General features: G+C 54.3%; 1 protein-coding gene across 2 annotated transcripts in view; it reads right to left on the bottom strand.

Moving 5' to 3' along the window:
* The window catches only part of TCERG1L (transcription elongation regulator 1 like), a 195,256-nt gene that overhangs the window by 146,008 nt on the left and 32,100 nt on the right, over positions 1-17,148 (bottom strand). For both annotated transcript variants that reach the window (XM_078434991.2, XM_078434990.2), the window contains exon 4: positions 7,762-7,941. In XM_078434991.2, the coding sequence (XP_078291117.2) occupies positions 7,762-7,941 (180 nt within the window). The remainder of the gene's footprint in view (positions 1-7,761; positions 7,942-17,148) is intronic.

Below are 17,148 nucleotides of genomic sequence, written 5' to 3'. Positions count from 1 at the left end.
AGTAAGAGGTTTCGTCTCATCCTCCTCAATGCTGTTCTCCTGGGACTTTCCAAATCCCTGAAATAATTACACTTGGTGCCCATACATTTTATGCAGAGTGTTTGTGTGGCCCTGATATTATTTCCTCACCAAGTGGGTCTGTTTGAGAGTCGAGACCAAAGCAGCTCAGCCCAGAGACCCTTGTGGGTGGGTCCCTGGACCGGCCGCCTCCGAGGGCACGTCAGGGCACGATGCCCCTTCCCGAGCCCTCGAGCGGGCACCGCCCCCTGCCTCGGGTGGCCACTGGCCACGGCCACAGATGCTACTTCAACGGTGCCGTTCTCCCAGATGCGATGGAAGGCCCTGGAAGGAACCCGACGCGAAGACAACACGCTGGCTTGTGGCCACAGCCACCAGGCCTCCTTGGAGGAGGTTTTCCATTAAAGCAACAGCCGACACGTGGCTGTCGTCTCACTCCTCTGGCTCAGACCAGCCCATTTTTCCCACAGTCCCTCCAGGGTCCCCTGTAAAGACAGAGCCCTTGGAAGATCACCAGGCCCACCAGAGGGTCTGTACCACGTACACCGCTGTGTGTGAGTGTGGCTTGGCCACCGTCCTCTGCCCGGGCTGGCCACAGCCTCCCGGTGAAGGCCCCCGTGCAGACGGGACCGGCCACAGGGCTGGATTCGGTTGACATCCCCACCGCCGGAGTCCTGGCCACCGACTTTTAGCATAAAATGGCTCTATGGATCGCGGGGTGTGAATGTGGCTGCCGGGAAGGAGGGACTGACGGCTCCGGGACAGGGGCTGGGAGCTTGCTGCCCTGCCCTTCCCAGCACCGGGACGTAGGTGAGGCGGCCTTCACCAGCCCCCCACGCTGCCTCCCGGCTGTAAGGATCAGGATGGGTTATATGGGGTCCAGGAGCCTTTTCAGGGTGAAAGTCTGGAGTTTCAGGAAACTCAGATCTGACAAGAATGTAGCGACTGAGGCATGGCCTCTGCTTTGAAGTCCTTCACCACTAATGCTGAGCTGATGAGCAATGTCAGGAGCACCTCTCTGGCCCAAACGGTGCTGAGAAAGCCCGAGGCGTGGAGAAGTCTCCCTGTGTCACGACCCTGCGGGTGAGGCCTGGGCCGGGCGGGGTGGGGCACGGGGTGAACCCCGTCAGAGCAGACTGTCACCTCTCCGGAACAACACGCTGTTACTGGGTGTACCGCGTGCAGCAAAGACGGAGACAGCTCCGCCCCGGGCACTGGCCTTGGTTCTAGACTCACAGTGAATAATTCACGCAAAGCCCCTGCCCTTCTGGATCCGACACTCAGGGTTGGAGGGTGGAGAGAAAACAAGCCAGGAACAGACATTACGGATAATTCTGGATGATGAGAAATGCTACAAACACTGCAGAATGGGGTACCGGGGGTCTCGGACCTGAGGCCTGAATGACAGAGGAACAACCAGCCATGTGTAGAAGACACTGAAAGCAGAGGGAGCGGCCAGTGCAAAGGCCCTGAGGCAGGGCGGGAAAATGGGAGACTGGCGCCAGTGGCAGCCAAAGCACAGGCCAGGATCACAAAGGGTGGGTTCCAGAGACTCCGGATAGCTGTCTGGAGTTTGCTCCAAGCTCCTGGAGACAACCCTCCTGGGAGTCTCAGGCAGGGGAGGCTTGATCTGGCACATATTTCTGAGAAGCCACCTGAGGCTCCCACGTGGAAACCAGCTTATACCAAAGGGCGCACCGGGAGCACAGACTGCGTGAAGCAGCCGCAGTCTGAGGGTGGCGCTGGCCCAAACGCAGAAGGCGGACTTGGGCGCGGGCTTCAGGAGGGGCAACGGCGGCTGGGCTGGACGTGAGGGGTCGGGCAAGGGGAGGAGCCAAGGGCGGCCCTCAATCGGGCAGACTGGCGGGTCCCCTGGAAGAAGCAGGCTTAACCAGAACCCAGCAGGAGGAACACATTCTCGAGTTCTGTTTTGTCTTATGAGCAGGCCCGTGGGTCGGGAGTCAATACTTCCTTCACAGGAAAATGCAGTTTGAGACTTCCATCAGAAAGTGCAGGTGCCCAGTAGGAAAGCAGATCCGTCAACACTGAGGTCGAGGGAGAAACGGGCCCTGGAGACAAGGCTGAGTGAGTTACTATCCCCGAGAGGGTCTGGGACACCAGAGAGGCCGCCTGGCACCCTGCAGAGCCCTGGGCACAGCGCCCCGCCCCCTAGGAACACCAGCAGGGGAGGAAAGTGCTTCCAGAAGGCAGGAGAAGGCCACGGTGCTTGGCATTTCGGAAAACGGCCCAGACGCCCACCAGCACCGGGACACGGGACGCATTACGCGGATTCCCACAAACGACGGAAGGCTCTACCTAAGGGACGCGATTGCGTTACGAGCACACGCATCGTGGTATGACTGAAACAAACTCACAAACAACAACAAAACCGTCATCTTGAGCAAAAAAGGCAATCACAGAAGAACGCGTGGATTATGATATTTATGTAAAATTCAAAAAGGCCTGAATTACACGACACACGTTTAGAGATAACACATGCACAGGAAGCACATTTCTAAAAACGTCAAAGCAACGACTGGCACACAGTCCAGAGTATTCGCCCCGGGGCAGTCAGGAGTCGAGGCTCCGGGGCACAGGGGTACGGAAACGTCTACGTTCTCGGGCTCAGAGGGAGGTATTTGCGGGTGCTACTGTGTCGGCGTTCTTTCCGCGTGGCATAAACACACGTGCTTTTGTGTGTGCGACAGATCTCCAATTTTTCCTTTCAAACCGAGAGTGAACCAGAGCTAACTGAGCTGAAGAGTCAGGCATTTCTCAGGGTGGGTGGCAGGAGGGGACCAGCCCCGGGGCGAAAACAGGCCAGGGGAGGACCTTCCCCAGAGCACACGCGCTCGGGAGGACGCTGTTTGAGAGTTAAGGCCAAAGCAGCTTAGCCCAGAGACCCTTGCGAGTGGGTCCCCGGACCGGCCGCCTCCCTCTCTAGGGCACCTCAGGGTTCTAGGTCCCTTCCCGAGCCCTCGAGCAGGTGCTGCCCCCCTGCCTCCGATGGCCACTGGCCACGGATGCTGCTTCAACGGTGCCATTCTCCCAGATGCAGTGGGAAGGCCCAGGAAGGAACCGACGCCAAGGCGACGTGCCCGTGCTACGGTGTGTGGCCACAGCAACCAGGTCCTCCAGACCCCAGGCCCTCCGGGCCCCCGCCGTGGGACGTCCTTTCAGGAAAATCTGCACTTTATGTGTGCAAAGCTCATGTTGCCAACTTGGCCATTTGTAGCTGGAACCCTTGACCTGAGTTCACCGTGGATAGCACACTACACACAAAGCCTTTTTGTTTGTTTAAATCCAATACCTTTTCTGCTAAAAGCATCTCGATCCCTGTATCACAAACACGTACGTCTTTCTCACAGAAGCCAATGAGTCCCAGGCACTTTGGGGGGTAAGTAATTTCGTCGTGACGGTATTTCTGTCTCTGAAAGTCTCTAAAACGTTGATAGGTGCCACGACGTTTTTGATTACAGTGAAGGAGGAAACGATGCCTGGATGAAACCAGAAAAGGCTTCCTCCCCAGTCGCCAGGTCATTGTCATGAACCTATTTTAGCATCTGCACATGCCGCTAACGAGGGGAGCCACGGCCCCATGAAGGCGGCGTGGCGGCTTTTCCTGGCTTGTCGCAGAGCTCGGGCGGAGCGTTTCTGATAGAAGAAAGAACAGTCACTTCCCAGCTGCTGTGTGGCAGGACAAAATGTGAAATTTAAACCATTAAATAGTTCTGGAAGCAAAAGAACAGGTGGTAAATGGTCTGCAAGGCAGATGGTGCTTTTTAATCGTTGTGTTCGATCGTCATCCGCTCGGCTAGCGACCGTAACTATCACTCATATTTTACCTTTCTCACTCGAATGCTTGCAAAATGGTGGCAAAGGTTTAAAAATAACTACCGTCATTCGTAAAAAAAAAAAAAAAAAAAAATCATTTCATTTATTTCCTCAAATAGGGACACCAGTGGAGCCCGGCTGCACCGTGGCCCCACGTGGCTGGAGGACAGAGGCTCCAGGCAGGTTGGGGGGGGGGGGGGGGAGGCTGGAGCCCCAGAGGCCAGGACAGCAGCCCTCCACTGGGTGCCTCATCGTCCCCAGAAACCCCAGGGTCTCCATAAATGGAACACAAGGTACATCTTTCCCCTAAGCTCTAACACATAAAGGCCAGTACGAATGGAGGGAGGCAAGCTGCATTCAGCTGCAAGCCCACAGAGAGGCGACTGAGGACGCCCGCCTCTGCTGGCCCTCCAGCTGCCACACGCCCTCATCCAGGGGCCCTGCGCTGCCAGCATCGGGGACGGGACAGTCGTGTCTCCAGGCCGCCTTCCCCGCCCCGTGAGTCACCCGTGACTTGGGAGCACCTGTGTGAGCAGCAGCCGATCGTGTGGCTGACAGAACTGTGGGTATTCAAGGTGCCCACGTGCGGTCTGCAGGATGGTCGCCCACGTCGGGAAGCCGCCAAAGGATGCGGTGCCCAGAGCCACGGGTTCGGGTTCAGCAGACGCAGGTGGGGCCCGGACAGGAGGACTTACAGGCCAGGGAGGGGGACAGACGACTGACAGACGCCAGCGCACGGCCCGGGGGATTCCCAGGAGTGCGCGGGCCCTGCGAAGAGCCACGGCCAGGACCCACTGAGCCGCGCGAGCAGGCAGCGGTCTGGAAGGAAACAGCCGTTTGCGATTGGTGAGGAACAGCGCGTGGGGCTTTTCAAATACAGTGTCTCCTTCAAAACGTTAAACCACGTAAAAGGCACATAATCAAGTGTGGCTCTTCCGGCTGATCGTCTTGGCAGCCACCAGCCTGTTTCCTTCAGGCTCCTTCAGTTCCTAGATCCCTGACTCTCCCAGGGGAGCCTAGTCACACGCTAGTGCAGGTTTTCACGCTTCGTTAAGTGCAGTTCTAGAATATAATCCAGGGTTTCTCAGCAGAAGCACTACCACCTTGGGCCAGATACTTCCGTATCATGGGGCTGCCCCGGGGGTTGTGGGGTGGGGAGTGCCCCTGGCCTCTGCCTCCAGACCCAGGAGCACCCCCCCCCAACTGATAGTGACCAAAATCTGTCAAACCCCATACCTACCTCCAGGTGAGAACAGAAAGCTAACCCCTGTAGGGCCCCTAAGGCTCTCTGGCTTTCACGACCGAGCCAAGAGCATAAGGAAAGTAGTCTAGCTCATTTACCGGATGGGAATGCTGTGAATAAAAACAAGGTTATTCATCTGCAGATGAAGGAAAATTCCCACGCTTTTATGAAATCAGCTTCAATGTGGAGCACGCTTCACACACAGGTGCGTCTGTCTTCGTCTGTGAAATCTGCTTTGCTGGGGTTGCTGCTCTGTCTCCGCCCCGCTGGCCCCACCCAGCCCTGACGGGACACCTCCTCCTCCTCCCCCTGTCCCCGTGCCCCCCACCCCGTCACCTGTGTCAGGGGTGTTGGGAATGTCCCAGCTGGCCGCCTGAGCCTGCACCAACAACGTCCTTCAACCTCACTGAACCTCACCGTACAGAGTTCCTGACTGTGGTTAAGACGAGTTCTGAGGCACGAACCGCTCAGGCGCCTCTAAGCTATGTTTCCCAGAAAGCGTTCAGGGAAATTCTGGAAAGGCTTCACCCCAGCTATGGCCAGTGTCGCTCACTGACGCCAAGGGGACACCGCCAGCTCAACACTGCTAGGCGGTGTTATCTCGCAAGCACCCTGCTTTCCGGGGCGCCCAGGGAGGCCCACGCCCACACTGGCTCCAGAGAGGCGCACAGAGCTCCGCGGTCGCCCAGCGGTGCACAGAGCTGGGCGTCATGCGTCCGGACCAGCCCCCTGACCTGTATTTCATTCCCCCTCCCCGGCCCCTCTGCGTCAGCGTGAGGTTTTGGGATCAATGCCACGGGCCGTTTGAGAAGCCACCTCTGGAGTGCCGCCCCTCCCTCCCGCTTTCCGATGGCACATGTTGGCAGTTACGTACGAGACAATGTAGCCGCTGGTCTCCTGACTGAATACGCGTTACGGCAAATTTGATTACGGGGCCTTATAAAATGCAAACACAGAAAGACACCTAATTATTATGTCACTTTATAAATCATAGGAGGCATGGAGAGTGAAGCCACCCAGGGGCACATGGATTTTGGTTCTGAGATTAATTTTCTCAGAAAATACGAAGTCATCCTTAATGAATGCCAATGGACTGATGGATTTTAACTGAAATCTTGACACAACTGTAAATTATGTTCCACACAAGAGATTATTTATGTGTTTTATTTATTTTCCCCATCACACCCTCAATGCGTGTTCACTAACGGCCTAAAATAAGATTTTGTTCTTGAGACTACAATGTCCCAGCGACCAACTAATTTATCAAGCCGGTAGGGAAATACGGGCTCCAAAGGTCTAGTAAAAAGATGACATTAGACTTATCAAAACCAATGTCAGCAAACCAAAACGGGAAAAGAACGAAACTAGGTTTTCCTGTCTCTACCATGAACTTGGATGCGCGTGTGTGTGTGTGTCTCACAATCTAGTGATGCTTCCTATTAGCAATAACCTAGCAATTGATGATATTAATGCTAAAATTAGAATTCTAGCAGAAGATTAATATTAGAACACACAGAATATTTTTTAAATTTTTTTAAAAGAGAGAGAGAGCAGAAGCAGAGGAGGGGCAGAGAGAGAGAGAGAGAGAGAGAGAGAGAGAGAGAGAGAGAGAATCCCAAGCAGGCTCCACACTGTCAGCTCAGAGCCTGACACGGGGCTCAAACCCATGAACCGTGAGATCATGACCTGAGCCGAAATCAAGAGTCAGACACTCAACCGACTGAGCCACCCACGCGCCCCACCATCTTACCCAGGTCTTATCGCATGCGAACCCAACACTGGAGTAGCAGTACCAGCTCTCAAGATTGAGTCCTTCCTAAAAGTCCTTCCGAATCAATGTTGTTCTTGCCACATTTAAGGGAAGGACCTGAGCCCGCGTCCACGGGTGGCTTGGACACACGACCCGCTGGTCACCGTTAACGGACACACCTACAGCTGTGACCACACACGGACAACGGAGCTGCAGCCAGCCCAGGACCCGGAGCCCTCCGTCTCCCTCCCGAGCCCCTCAACACGCACCTGGGTTCCGCCGGGGACAGTGGAGTGTCTACCAGCCCCACGTCCGCCTCGAAGACTTTCCGGAAGAAGCGCGCAGCCGCGGTTAAGGAACCCAAGACCCTTCACGGCCACGCACGCCTCATGGTCAGCCCTGCGCCGCGGGGACCGCCCAAGCCCCCCACCCCTGTGCTCAGAACGAGCCCAGCCGGCAGGCCCGGGGGAGGGCGCGGCGAGCACTGCGCGTCTCTGTGTGTCACGGGCTCAGACGCTTAGCTAGTTTCCGGCGTGCCGTCTTCGCTTCCTCCCAAGCCCCGTGCACCAAAACTGTAAACCTCCGGGGATCCTGACGCTGTGAGTCACTACGGTACTCCCCAGAGACCCTTGGTAAAGGGAAGCCTCGTCTGTCCAGACGGAGACTTCGAGCTAGGCTTTACGGCAGAAAAAGCCCCGCTTGGCTTAGCAAGAGCTTCTTCGAAGGAACCAGGGTCCATCTGTGCAATCTGACGACGAGCAGCACCCGTATGACCGCTACCGACTGTCCCTGCCTGGGGGGCCGCGGGCACGGGAGTCCAGGGCTCTGCGGCCGGAGGCAGGCGGCTCCCGCCCGCTCCCCACACCGTGAGCTCTGGACCGGCTCCAGGCGCCGAGCGCCCGTGCTCTGTGCTTACCGGAGAAGGGGGTGGTCCGCAGGGGTATTTTGATGGGGGCCAACGTCAGGAAGTGGCAGGGCTGCGTGCTGGGGGGGGACGGGCCCCCAAGTCCCTCGGGCTCCACAGACAGCACGGCGGCGGCGGCGATGGCAATGGCGGGGCTGCTGCCGACGGGCTTGAGGCTGTCGGGACCACCACCTGCAGAAGAGGGACAGGGAGGTCAGCCCGGGGGTGCCCGGTGGCCGCCAGAGAGAGGCACCGCCTCATCGGGCCACACTCGAGCGCCCGGAGAACACGAGCAGCCCGCACCCCGTTCTCGGAAGCCGATACCCCAGAAACACACGGGATGGTTCCCGACCTGTCACAATGTCGACTGGGCACAGAGCACACGCACGCTGCCGTGCGACGTTCAGAGGCACAAAGCCCAGTCACCAGGGGACGTGCGTGCCCTGGACAGAAGTGGCTTTGCCGCGGTGCACGCGCGTGGCACACACAACCGGGGCTGCTGGCGACAAGGTCACAGTGACTCGGAGCCGCGAGAGGGCCCGGGAGGGGCACGGAGAGGCGGGCGGCGGGCCCGGAGCGGGACGCCGCTGTGGGTCGGCGTGGGGAGGCTCAGCTGCTCCCCGAGGCTGCCACCTGCCCAGCCTCTGCGGCGGAGAAACTCGGTACCCCCGTCAGCCTGGATGGCTCCTCGTGAGGGGTCGGGCCCCAAACTCGGAATTCAGGCCATTTGTTGTCTGTCCTGACATAACTGGAAACCTGTGACAGTTTGCTTCTGTCTGTGCCTTTCCTGTAAAGTTTTATTTATCATTTATTTATTTATTTATATTTTTACATTTACATCCAAGTTAGCGTCTGGTGCAATAATGATTTCAGGAGGAGAGGCCAGTGATTCCTCCCCTGCACACAACACCCAGTGCTCATCACAGCAAGTGTCCTCCCTGATGCCCCTTCCCCCACGTAGCCCATCCCCCCACCCACCACCCCTCCAGCAACCCTGTTTGTTCTCTGTATTTCAGAGTCTCTTTGTTTTGTCCCCCTCCCTGTTTTTATGTTATTTTTACTTCCCTTCCCCTATGCTCATCTGTTTTGTTCCTGTAAAGTCTTTTGGTCCCTAAAAGAATTGTGGTTTCTAAGAAATATTCTGCAGCTACCAGCTTACATTGATGGTTCCAGTTCTGGAAAGCAGTTTGGAAACATGTTTTTAAAATGTTAATATAGATCACAACTTTTGATCTAATGTTTCCCTTCCTATAACCCGCCCACATGTCCAACGTCTTCAGATAAAGGTTTGTAGTGAGAAATTAGAAATACCAGCAAAGGGCAGGTGGTTGTATAAACAACGGTGCATCCACTCAGTGAGACACTGAACGGTCCACTCAGTGAGACATTCTCACTGTGTGAGAATCACACGAGGAGAAACACTCAGTGCCACGGGGGACGACCCACAACATGCTCCGTAAATAAAGCAAAGTACAAAATCATTTCTATTTCTACACCATTCAGTCAACAAATCTTTATTTGGTTGACTAGATGCCAAGCATATTCTAGCTCTTAGGGGCGGAGCAGTGAACCAAACAGATAGAAGACCTGCCCTCAGGGACCACACCTCCCAGGTAGGGACGATACACGGAATACGCTTTCCTTGTTCATTTGCTTTGTGTTACAGGTTGATGGGCACACTGCTGAAAAGTAAAGCAGGGAGAAAGGATTGGGAATTGGTAGGTGGGTTTCATCTTCACACGGCGTTGTCAGGAAGGTCTGCCCTGGGACGGGAACCCACAGGTGACAGCCTGCAGGAGGCAAGAGGGGACAAGCAGGCCAGGGAGAGGTGAGGATGTGCGAAGGCCCTGAGGCAGGCGCCTAGCCATTGTGTTCCAGAAGCCGCAAGGTGATCAGGCAGGTGCAGCGGAGGGGCAGAGATGAGAAAATGTGAGTGGGGGTGGGGTGTGGGGGTCGGCGCGTCAATGACGGGAGGGTATGATGCTCAGTGGGGGGCATGCTCTGACTTCCATTTTAATGCATCGTCCCGGCTGCTTCGGTGGTAACAGACAGAAGAGGGCGAGCTGGGTTCTGGCTGCCCTCTGCCAGACCCTCCTGAGTCTGTCTTCGTTTCCGCCTTTCCGTATTTTTCACATTCCCTTTGACGGGCATATACAAGTTTTACAAATTTAATTTCTATAGAGTAGTTTCCAGTTTATGGAAAACTTGAGCAGCAGGTACGGGGAGTTCACACACGTCCCACTGCACCCGGCTTCCCTATCACCCCGTCTTCTGCTAGCTGCTGCATCTGCTGCCACTGAGGAGAAAACACTGATACGCTGTTATGAAGGAAAGCCCCGGGTTTAGAGCAGGGTGCACTGTTTGTGCTGCACACGTGCGAGTCATAACGCCATGTGCTCCCCTCCACCCTGTCGCACAGAAGGGTCTCACTGCCCTAAAATCCTGTGCTCTGCCTGTTCATCCCTCCTCCCACCCCACCCCTCAAGACCACAGATCATCTGTCTGTGTCCTTTTGCCTTTTCCAGAACGTCTTATGTTTGGAACCACACGTTATGTAGCCTTTTTAGACTGGCTTTGTCCACGTATCGACGTATCTTTGACGTCTGTCTTTTCATGGCCAAGATAGCTCCTTTCCTCTTATCACTGGGCCACATTCCACTGTTTGGAAGGACCACAGGTTACTTACCCATCACCTGCTGAAGGACATCTTGGTGGCTTCCAAGCGTTCACAATTATGAATAAAACAGCTATAAACGTGTGAGAACGCGAGTTCTCTATTTGGGCAAATACCAAGGAGTGCGCCCGCTGGACCGTGCGGTACGACAACATGTAGCTCTGTAAGAAACCGCCAGACAGTCTCTCAAAGTGGCTGCACCATTTTGCATCTCCAGCAGCAGCGAACGAGAGCTCCTATCGCTGCTCATGCTCGCGGGCCTTCGCTGTCCGTGTTCTTCTGGATCTTGGCCGTTCTGACAAGGGTGTCGTGGTATGTCCTCATTGCCATGTATGGAGTTACAGAAAAAAACCAAAAAACCACTGTTCTGAATATATGATCTTACTTGATAATAAAAGCCCATTATAGAAACTTTATAAGATGGAGTGAATAAGCGTATCAAAATGTCCCCGCGGCCTTCCCAGCTGAGCACCGCTGGTCTTCTGTTTTGCAGGAAATCAGCAGCTTCCTGGCCACGTGGTCCGGCCACCGTCACAGCGCAAGCACAGCTTTGTCGCGAGCTTTACAAAATAAACACTTCCCCTACCATCAAATGGCTCACCCACGTCCAATTAGTAATCGGGGTCTTGTCTTCCAGGTGCTAGACCTGGCACTCCAATTTGCCGTATTCACTACTATCCCCCGTCCTAACAGACATTGCCTCCTGTAAATAAACATGACATAAACGACGGTTTGCCAAAAAAGTTCACTTCTGCATATATTGTTCTAGGATAGATGTTCAGGGTCAAAACAGTGTATTTTTGGGTGCATGTATCACTTCAATGAGGTAGTCGACTTTTGTGGAAGTCGACACACTGCAGAGGCCTCTGCAAATGTTTCTTATTAAGTGTGGCTTCTCTCCCTCAGGATCTATACGTTGAGATGCTCTCACCAGAGGTGTTTAACCACCTATTTGCGCTGCTCAGAGACAGACTTGCCGGTGTAACTCAGCACCAAGTTCCATGGCCCCGGGGACGTGTTGCCTGGCGAATCTGTCTAATAAACTCAACCTGTTCTTTACAATGAGGATGACCTCTTAGCAATAAATGGCAAAGCAACTGCTGATGTTCTCAGAGAAGCAGAGGCTAAACGCAAGAGCGTTTTGTAGATGAAAGTGTGGGGACGTTTATACTATCGTGTGATTTTGTTGTCAGGAATAATACGTCGCTTCCTGATTTCAAGCTATACTATGAAGCTCTACTCACAAAAACAGTATGGTACCGGCATAAAAGCAGACAAATCAGACAATGGAACAGAACCAAGAGCCCAGAAACAAACCCAAACATAAATGGTCGACTAACATTTCACAAGGGAGCCAAGAACACTCAGTGGAGAAAAGACGGCTCCTTAGTAAGCGGTGCTGGAAAAACTGGAGAAATGAACCTGGACCCCTATCTTTAAAAAATTTTTTTGATGTTTATTTATTTTTGAGAGAGAAAGACACAGACAGCGAGCAGGGAAGGGACAGAGAGAGGGAGACACAGAATCCGAAGCAGGTTCCAGGCTCTGAGCTGTCAGCACAGAGCCCCACGTGGGGCTCGAACCCACATACCACGAGATCATGACCTGAGCCAACATCAGACGCTCAACTGACTGAGCCACCCAGGCACCTCTAAATTGTTTTTAATGTCTATTTATTTTTGAGACAGAAAGAGAGAGAGACAGAGAGACAGAGTTCAATGGGGGGAGGGGCAGAGAGAGAGAGGGAGACACAGAATCTGAAGCAGCTCCAGGCTCCCAGCTGTCAGCACAGAGCCCGACGTGGGGCTTGAACCCACAAACCACGAGATCATGACCTGAACTTAACCAACTGAGCCACCCAGGCACCCCGGAACTGGACCCATATCTTACACCACTCACAGAAATTAACTCCAAGTGGATTAAAGACAGAAACATAAGGCCTGAAACCATGAACCCAGAAGAAAGCAGATATGTTTCGGAAATCGTACCTAAAGGTCAATCAATGTGAACAAAACCAGCAAGCGGGACCATGTCAAACGGCAAGACAAATCATCAACGAGGTGAAAAGACAACCTGCAGAATGGGAAAAACAGTCATTTGCAAACCGTACATCTGATAAGGGGCTTATATCCAAAATATATATTAAAAGAAATATAGCTCCTACCACTCAACGGCAAACGAATAAAAATCCCAAATGATGCAATTTTTTTTTTTAACGTTTATTTATTTTTGAGACAGAGAGAGAGCATGAACAGGGGAGGGTCAGAGAGAGGGAGACACAGAATCTGAAACAGGCTCCAGGCTCTGAGCTGTCAGCACAGAGCCCGACGCGGGGCTCGAACTCACAGACCGCGAGATCATGACCTGAGCTGAAGTCGGCCGCTTAACCGACTGAGCCACCCAGGCGCCCCCCAAATGATGCAATTTAAAAATGGCAAAGGATCCGGATGGAAATTTCTCCAAAGAAGATACATGAAAGGCCAACAGGTATGTAGTGAGGTGCCCCCACGCCACTCATCACCAGGGAAATGCGAACCTGAACCACAATGAGGCGTCGCCCGCGCCTGTTAGAAGGGCCTTCAACCCCAGATAAGATGGCAGGTGCCGGCGAGGATGTGGACAAAAGGGAGCCCCCCCCCCCCCCCCCGCCGCGCTGCTGGTGGGCATGTAAGCTGGTGCGGCCACCGAGGAAAACAGTGTGGAAGGCCCACCAAAAACTTAAACATAGAACTACCCTGAGATCCAGCAACCCCACTTCGGGGAATTATCCCCAAAGGTAGCGAAAACGCTAACTCACGGATCTACGTGCACTCATACCCCGACTCACAACAGCCAAGACACAGAGGCCACCCAAGTGTCCATCGATGGATGAATGGATGAAAAAAATCGTACATAATAGACTGTTAGTCATAAAAAATGAGGAAATGTTATCATTTGTGACAACATGGATAGACTCTGAAGGCGTTATTCTGAGATCGTTCAGAGAAAGACACGTGCCACACGATTTCACCTATATGTGGAATCTTAAAAACTACAAAAATAAAAACAAAAAACCAAACTCATAGAAAGAGATCAGTCCTGTGGCTAAAGAGGCAGGGGGTGGGGGAGGGGGAAGTGGAGGGAGGTGTCAAAATGTAAAACTTCCAGTTATACTATAAACAAGTGCTGGGGACCTCACGGACAGCGTGGTGACCGTGGCTGACACCGATGTACGATTTATAGGAATGTGGTTAAAAGAGTAAATCCTGAGTTCTCATCATACGGAAAAAAAAAGGTTTTCTTTCTTTCTTTTCTTTTTGTCTCTATATGAGCAGGTGGGTGTTAGCGGAGGCTATCGTGGTGACCATTTCACAACAGATGTAAATCACGCCAACGTGCTGTACGCCTTAAGCCTATACAGTATGTCAATTACTTCTCAATAAAACTGAAAAAAATGAGCCAATCACAAAGGAACACTGGTAAGTTAACCTGAGCTGCCTCTTCAAAACGCAAAAACAGCTTGGAAAGATACTTTTTAACCTGCTTTCAATTCACTTGGTTACCTATGAAAACGCAACCCTCTCCAGGTCACAAAATCGACTGATTAATATCAGTGAAGTCAGGACGTTAATAACCAACATCGGCAAAATGATGGTCATAATTGGTGCGTGGGATGGAAAGGAGGCCTGGTCTTCCCGCTGCAAGGGTTTGGCCAGGCTCCAGGCGGCGGAGTAACGTGCGAACTCACCGTGTGACACACGAACCAGGCGGCCGGTGTGGGAGCAGAACGCGCAGCCCGCCTCCAGCACGCCGGGAGCGCGCGTGAGCCCGGGCACGCATGCGCGTGCGTGGAGGAGCCCGCGCGGGCGGGCCGCGCATGCGCGTGTGTGAAGGAGCGTGTGTGCGCCTGCACGTGTGTGGAGGAGCCCGCGCGAGTGGGCCGCGCATGCGCCTGTGTGGAGGAGCGTGTGTGCGCCTGCACGTGTGTGGAGACGTGCGTACAGGAGCCCAGGCGGGCGGGTGCTGGAGAACGGTTACAGGTGAGCGCGCGGTAACAAAATCCCGCGAGCCCGGCTTCGGGAGGCAGTTGGCCGCTTTGTGTTTTTCCTCTCGGTTTCGTTTCCCGCACCCCTCGGCCGGGCATTTACCAAGCATCTCTACCTGCCAGACTGCGCCCAGCTTGCGGCTGGGAAGACGACCGGATGCAAACAGATAAGCGCCCGCAGGTGCCTCCTGCCCGTGGACACCGGCCGGCAGGTGCGCGGAGCCAGTGAGAGCCCCGGGACGCCGGCTGCTCCCCCGAGGAACGCCCCCTGAGCCACGTCTTGGAAGATGAGCAGGCACTGGATAAATTGTGTCGACTGATAATAATTATCATAACTTGCTTTCCCCAAAGGACTGCACAGAATCCCTTAGTTGAGTAAATAAACAGTGAGATAAGAAGTCCAGCCAAAAGAAAACTGCTAAGCCAGCTAAAAGATAAGCCAGGAATGCTATCCCATAAGGATTACTTATTAAAAAATCAACGTTTTAAGCAGAACCGTAATTAACCGTGAGCTCTGCTTGAGGACGGGCTGAGGCGAGTGCAGGCCGGCTGCTGGGGGAGCTCCCGGGGCCAGGCCCCCCGCCCCAGGCTGCTGTTTTATCACTGTTCCCACTGTCTACCTCCTTCTCTGACTCCCAACTTGCAAAAGAGCTCTGTTTGCATGTTTTATTCCCAGTAGTCCCTCTAGTACCGCATGAAGGAGAAATTCTCCTGTCTTTGTGGCCAGAGACAGCGGGGTGGGCGAGGCTGAAGGAACTTCACAAGGGCACCTGAACCCCAGAGCGGGTGTGTCTGACCCGAATACCCCTGTGGAGCTGGCGCCGGGGCCCTGCCTGGCTGGCCATGGGCAGTCGGAGACACGTGGTGGACAGCTGTGGCTGGACGCCTTCCTCCTTTGCTGGCCGGAGCCCACCGGGGGCCACACACACAGGGAGCCCTTGGTCATGGCTGACACGGCTGGCTTACTTAACCCAACACCAGCCTCAGGACCCTGGAGGGCAGGCAGGCTCTCGTCATCAGCTGTGCTCACAGGCAGACTGGCTGCGGACACCCTTCCAGAAGCTTCCTCCCAAACCGGAAGTCAGCCAGCAGCTGCGTTTTGCTTTTCTCAGGACTGGACAAGGAAACAAGAGAAAGGCTGGTGGCCGTGGGAGCCGGGACGTGGGAGCCTGACATGGTCAAGGAGTCTAGAACCAGTGCAGGTACACGTTCTAGGTACACACTCAGTTCGGACGGCGCTGTCTGTCCTGGTCCCCGGGTCTTACCTCTGCTCCAGGCGTGCTCTTGGCCCACAGGGCCTCAGCTGCATCCTGCAGACCGAAGCAGGGGCAGGCGGTGCTGGAGGGGATACACCCCTGCTCTGGGCCTCCGGCCACCCTGCGGAGGGACGCATCACAGCATCACCAAACACGAAGTTGGGGTTTGAACCGCTGGTGGGTTGCGGAGTAGATAAAGGCTAACCGATTAGCTTCTGCGTCTTCTCGGAATAGGAGGCAGGCAGTGCCTGCCACACGTCGTGTGTCTGTGAGAGCGCCCGCAGAGGCGAGGGCCCCTAGGTGTCCAGAACGCAGAGGGTGCAGAGTAAACAATGGGCGGCTGGCAAGTCCTCGGAGGAGGAAACCTCGCCTGACAAATGCCAGCTGCCGCCTTCTCTGTGCTGAGCCACACATTCCAAAAAATAAACAATCATTAGTTTATTATGTCTATTTAGCAAATGATTTCAGCTCCGGTGGAAATCCTTCAGGCGATATATCTACCAACTGGTAATTATTTCTGCAAAAACGACTGTTCGATGAGAGCGGTGACTTCAGGCTCCTGGTGCGTGTGCATGGTGCTCACGGAGGCAAGTCCGGGGACTGCGGCGGGCAGAGGGGAAGGACGCAGGGCTCGGCCTCGAGGCTCCAGCTGCCATCGCCCTTCCTGGCCCCTGAGAGCCTGGACACTCAGCTCCCGGGAGTGAGGACATCCTCTTAGCAGGATGATGACGGGCTCTGTGCGTCCACACGATAAGCCAGCTTTCTGAGGAGCTGAGTCAGAGCTGGGTGGCATTTTGTCTCCTTGTATCGACACTCGGGTGCTATGGTGAATGTGAACCTATAGAGACCCCATCGACATCTCCAATCTCCCCCCAACATTCTGCCTTGTTATCTTGGGTGAAGCTGGGCAGACTCAGGATCTCGGAGTCAAGCCCACAGCTGTGGGTGCAGAACTTGAAAATCCACGGTGGTGCTCTGAGCCCCACACCCCCTGATCGTATGATGAAAGCTGTCCATGGTTCTTGGATCCTGGCACGGAAGGGGCCACCAGCCCAGATGAATTCAGCTCCTTCTCACAGCCACGGGGACCCTCTGGGTCTCCTCCCAAGGAGCTAAAGAGCAGAAGGTGTAGCTTTGACACGTGTGTCTCTACCAGGGACACCTGACGATGGTTGTTCAGGACGTTCACTTGATCCCAGCACATCCATATGAATGAGCACCCCATCCCCCAGTGGACAGAAGCCCGAATTCCTAATCACTGAGTTAACCTCCTGGGAGCAGGAGCACGGAATTAGGTCTCCTTGCCTGGGTGCTGCAGACGGTACAAGACAAGGACAGATGAGCTATTTAATGCTAACAGGGTGGCAAATTCACTTCGCTTTGTGCATCAATTTAGAAATACTAACTTGTTTTATTTTTATGATGTCATGTAACTTGGTACACAA

This window comes from Panthera onca, chromosome D2 (genome assembly GCF_046562875.1).
Source record: "Panthera onca isolate mPanOnc1 chromosome D2, mPanOnc1 haplotype 2, whole genome shotgun sequence".
NCBI lineage: Eukaryota > Metazoa > Chordata > Mammalia > Carnivora > Felidae > Panthera > Panthera onca.
Note: the sequence above shows the minus strand (reverse complement) of the source record. Positions and strands in the feature narration are given on the sequence as shown.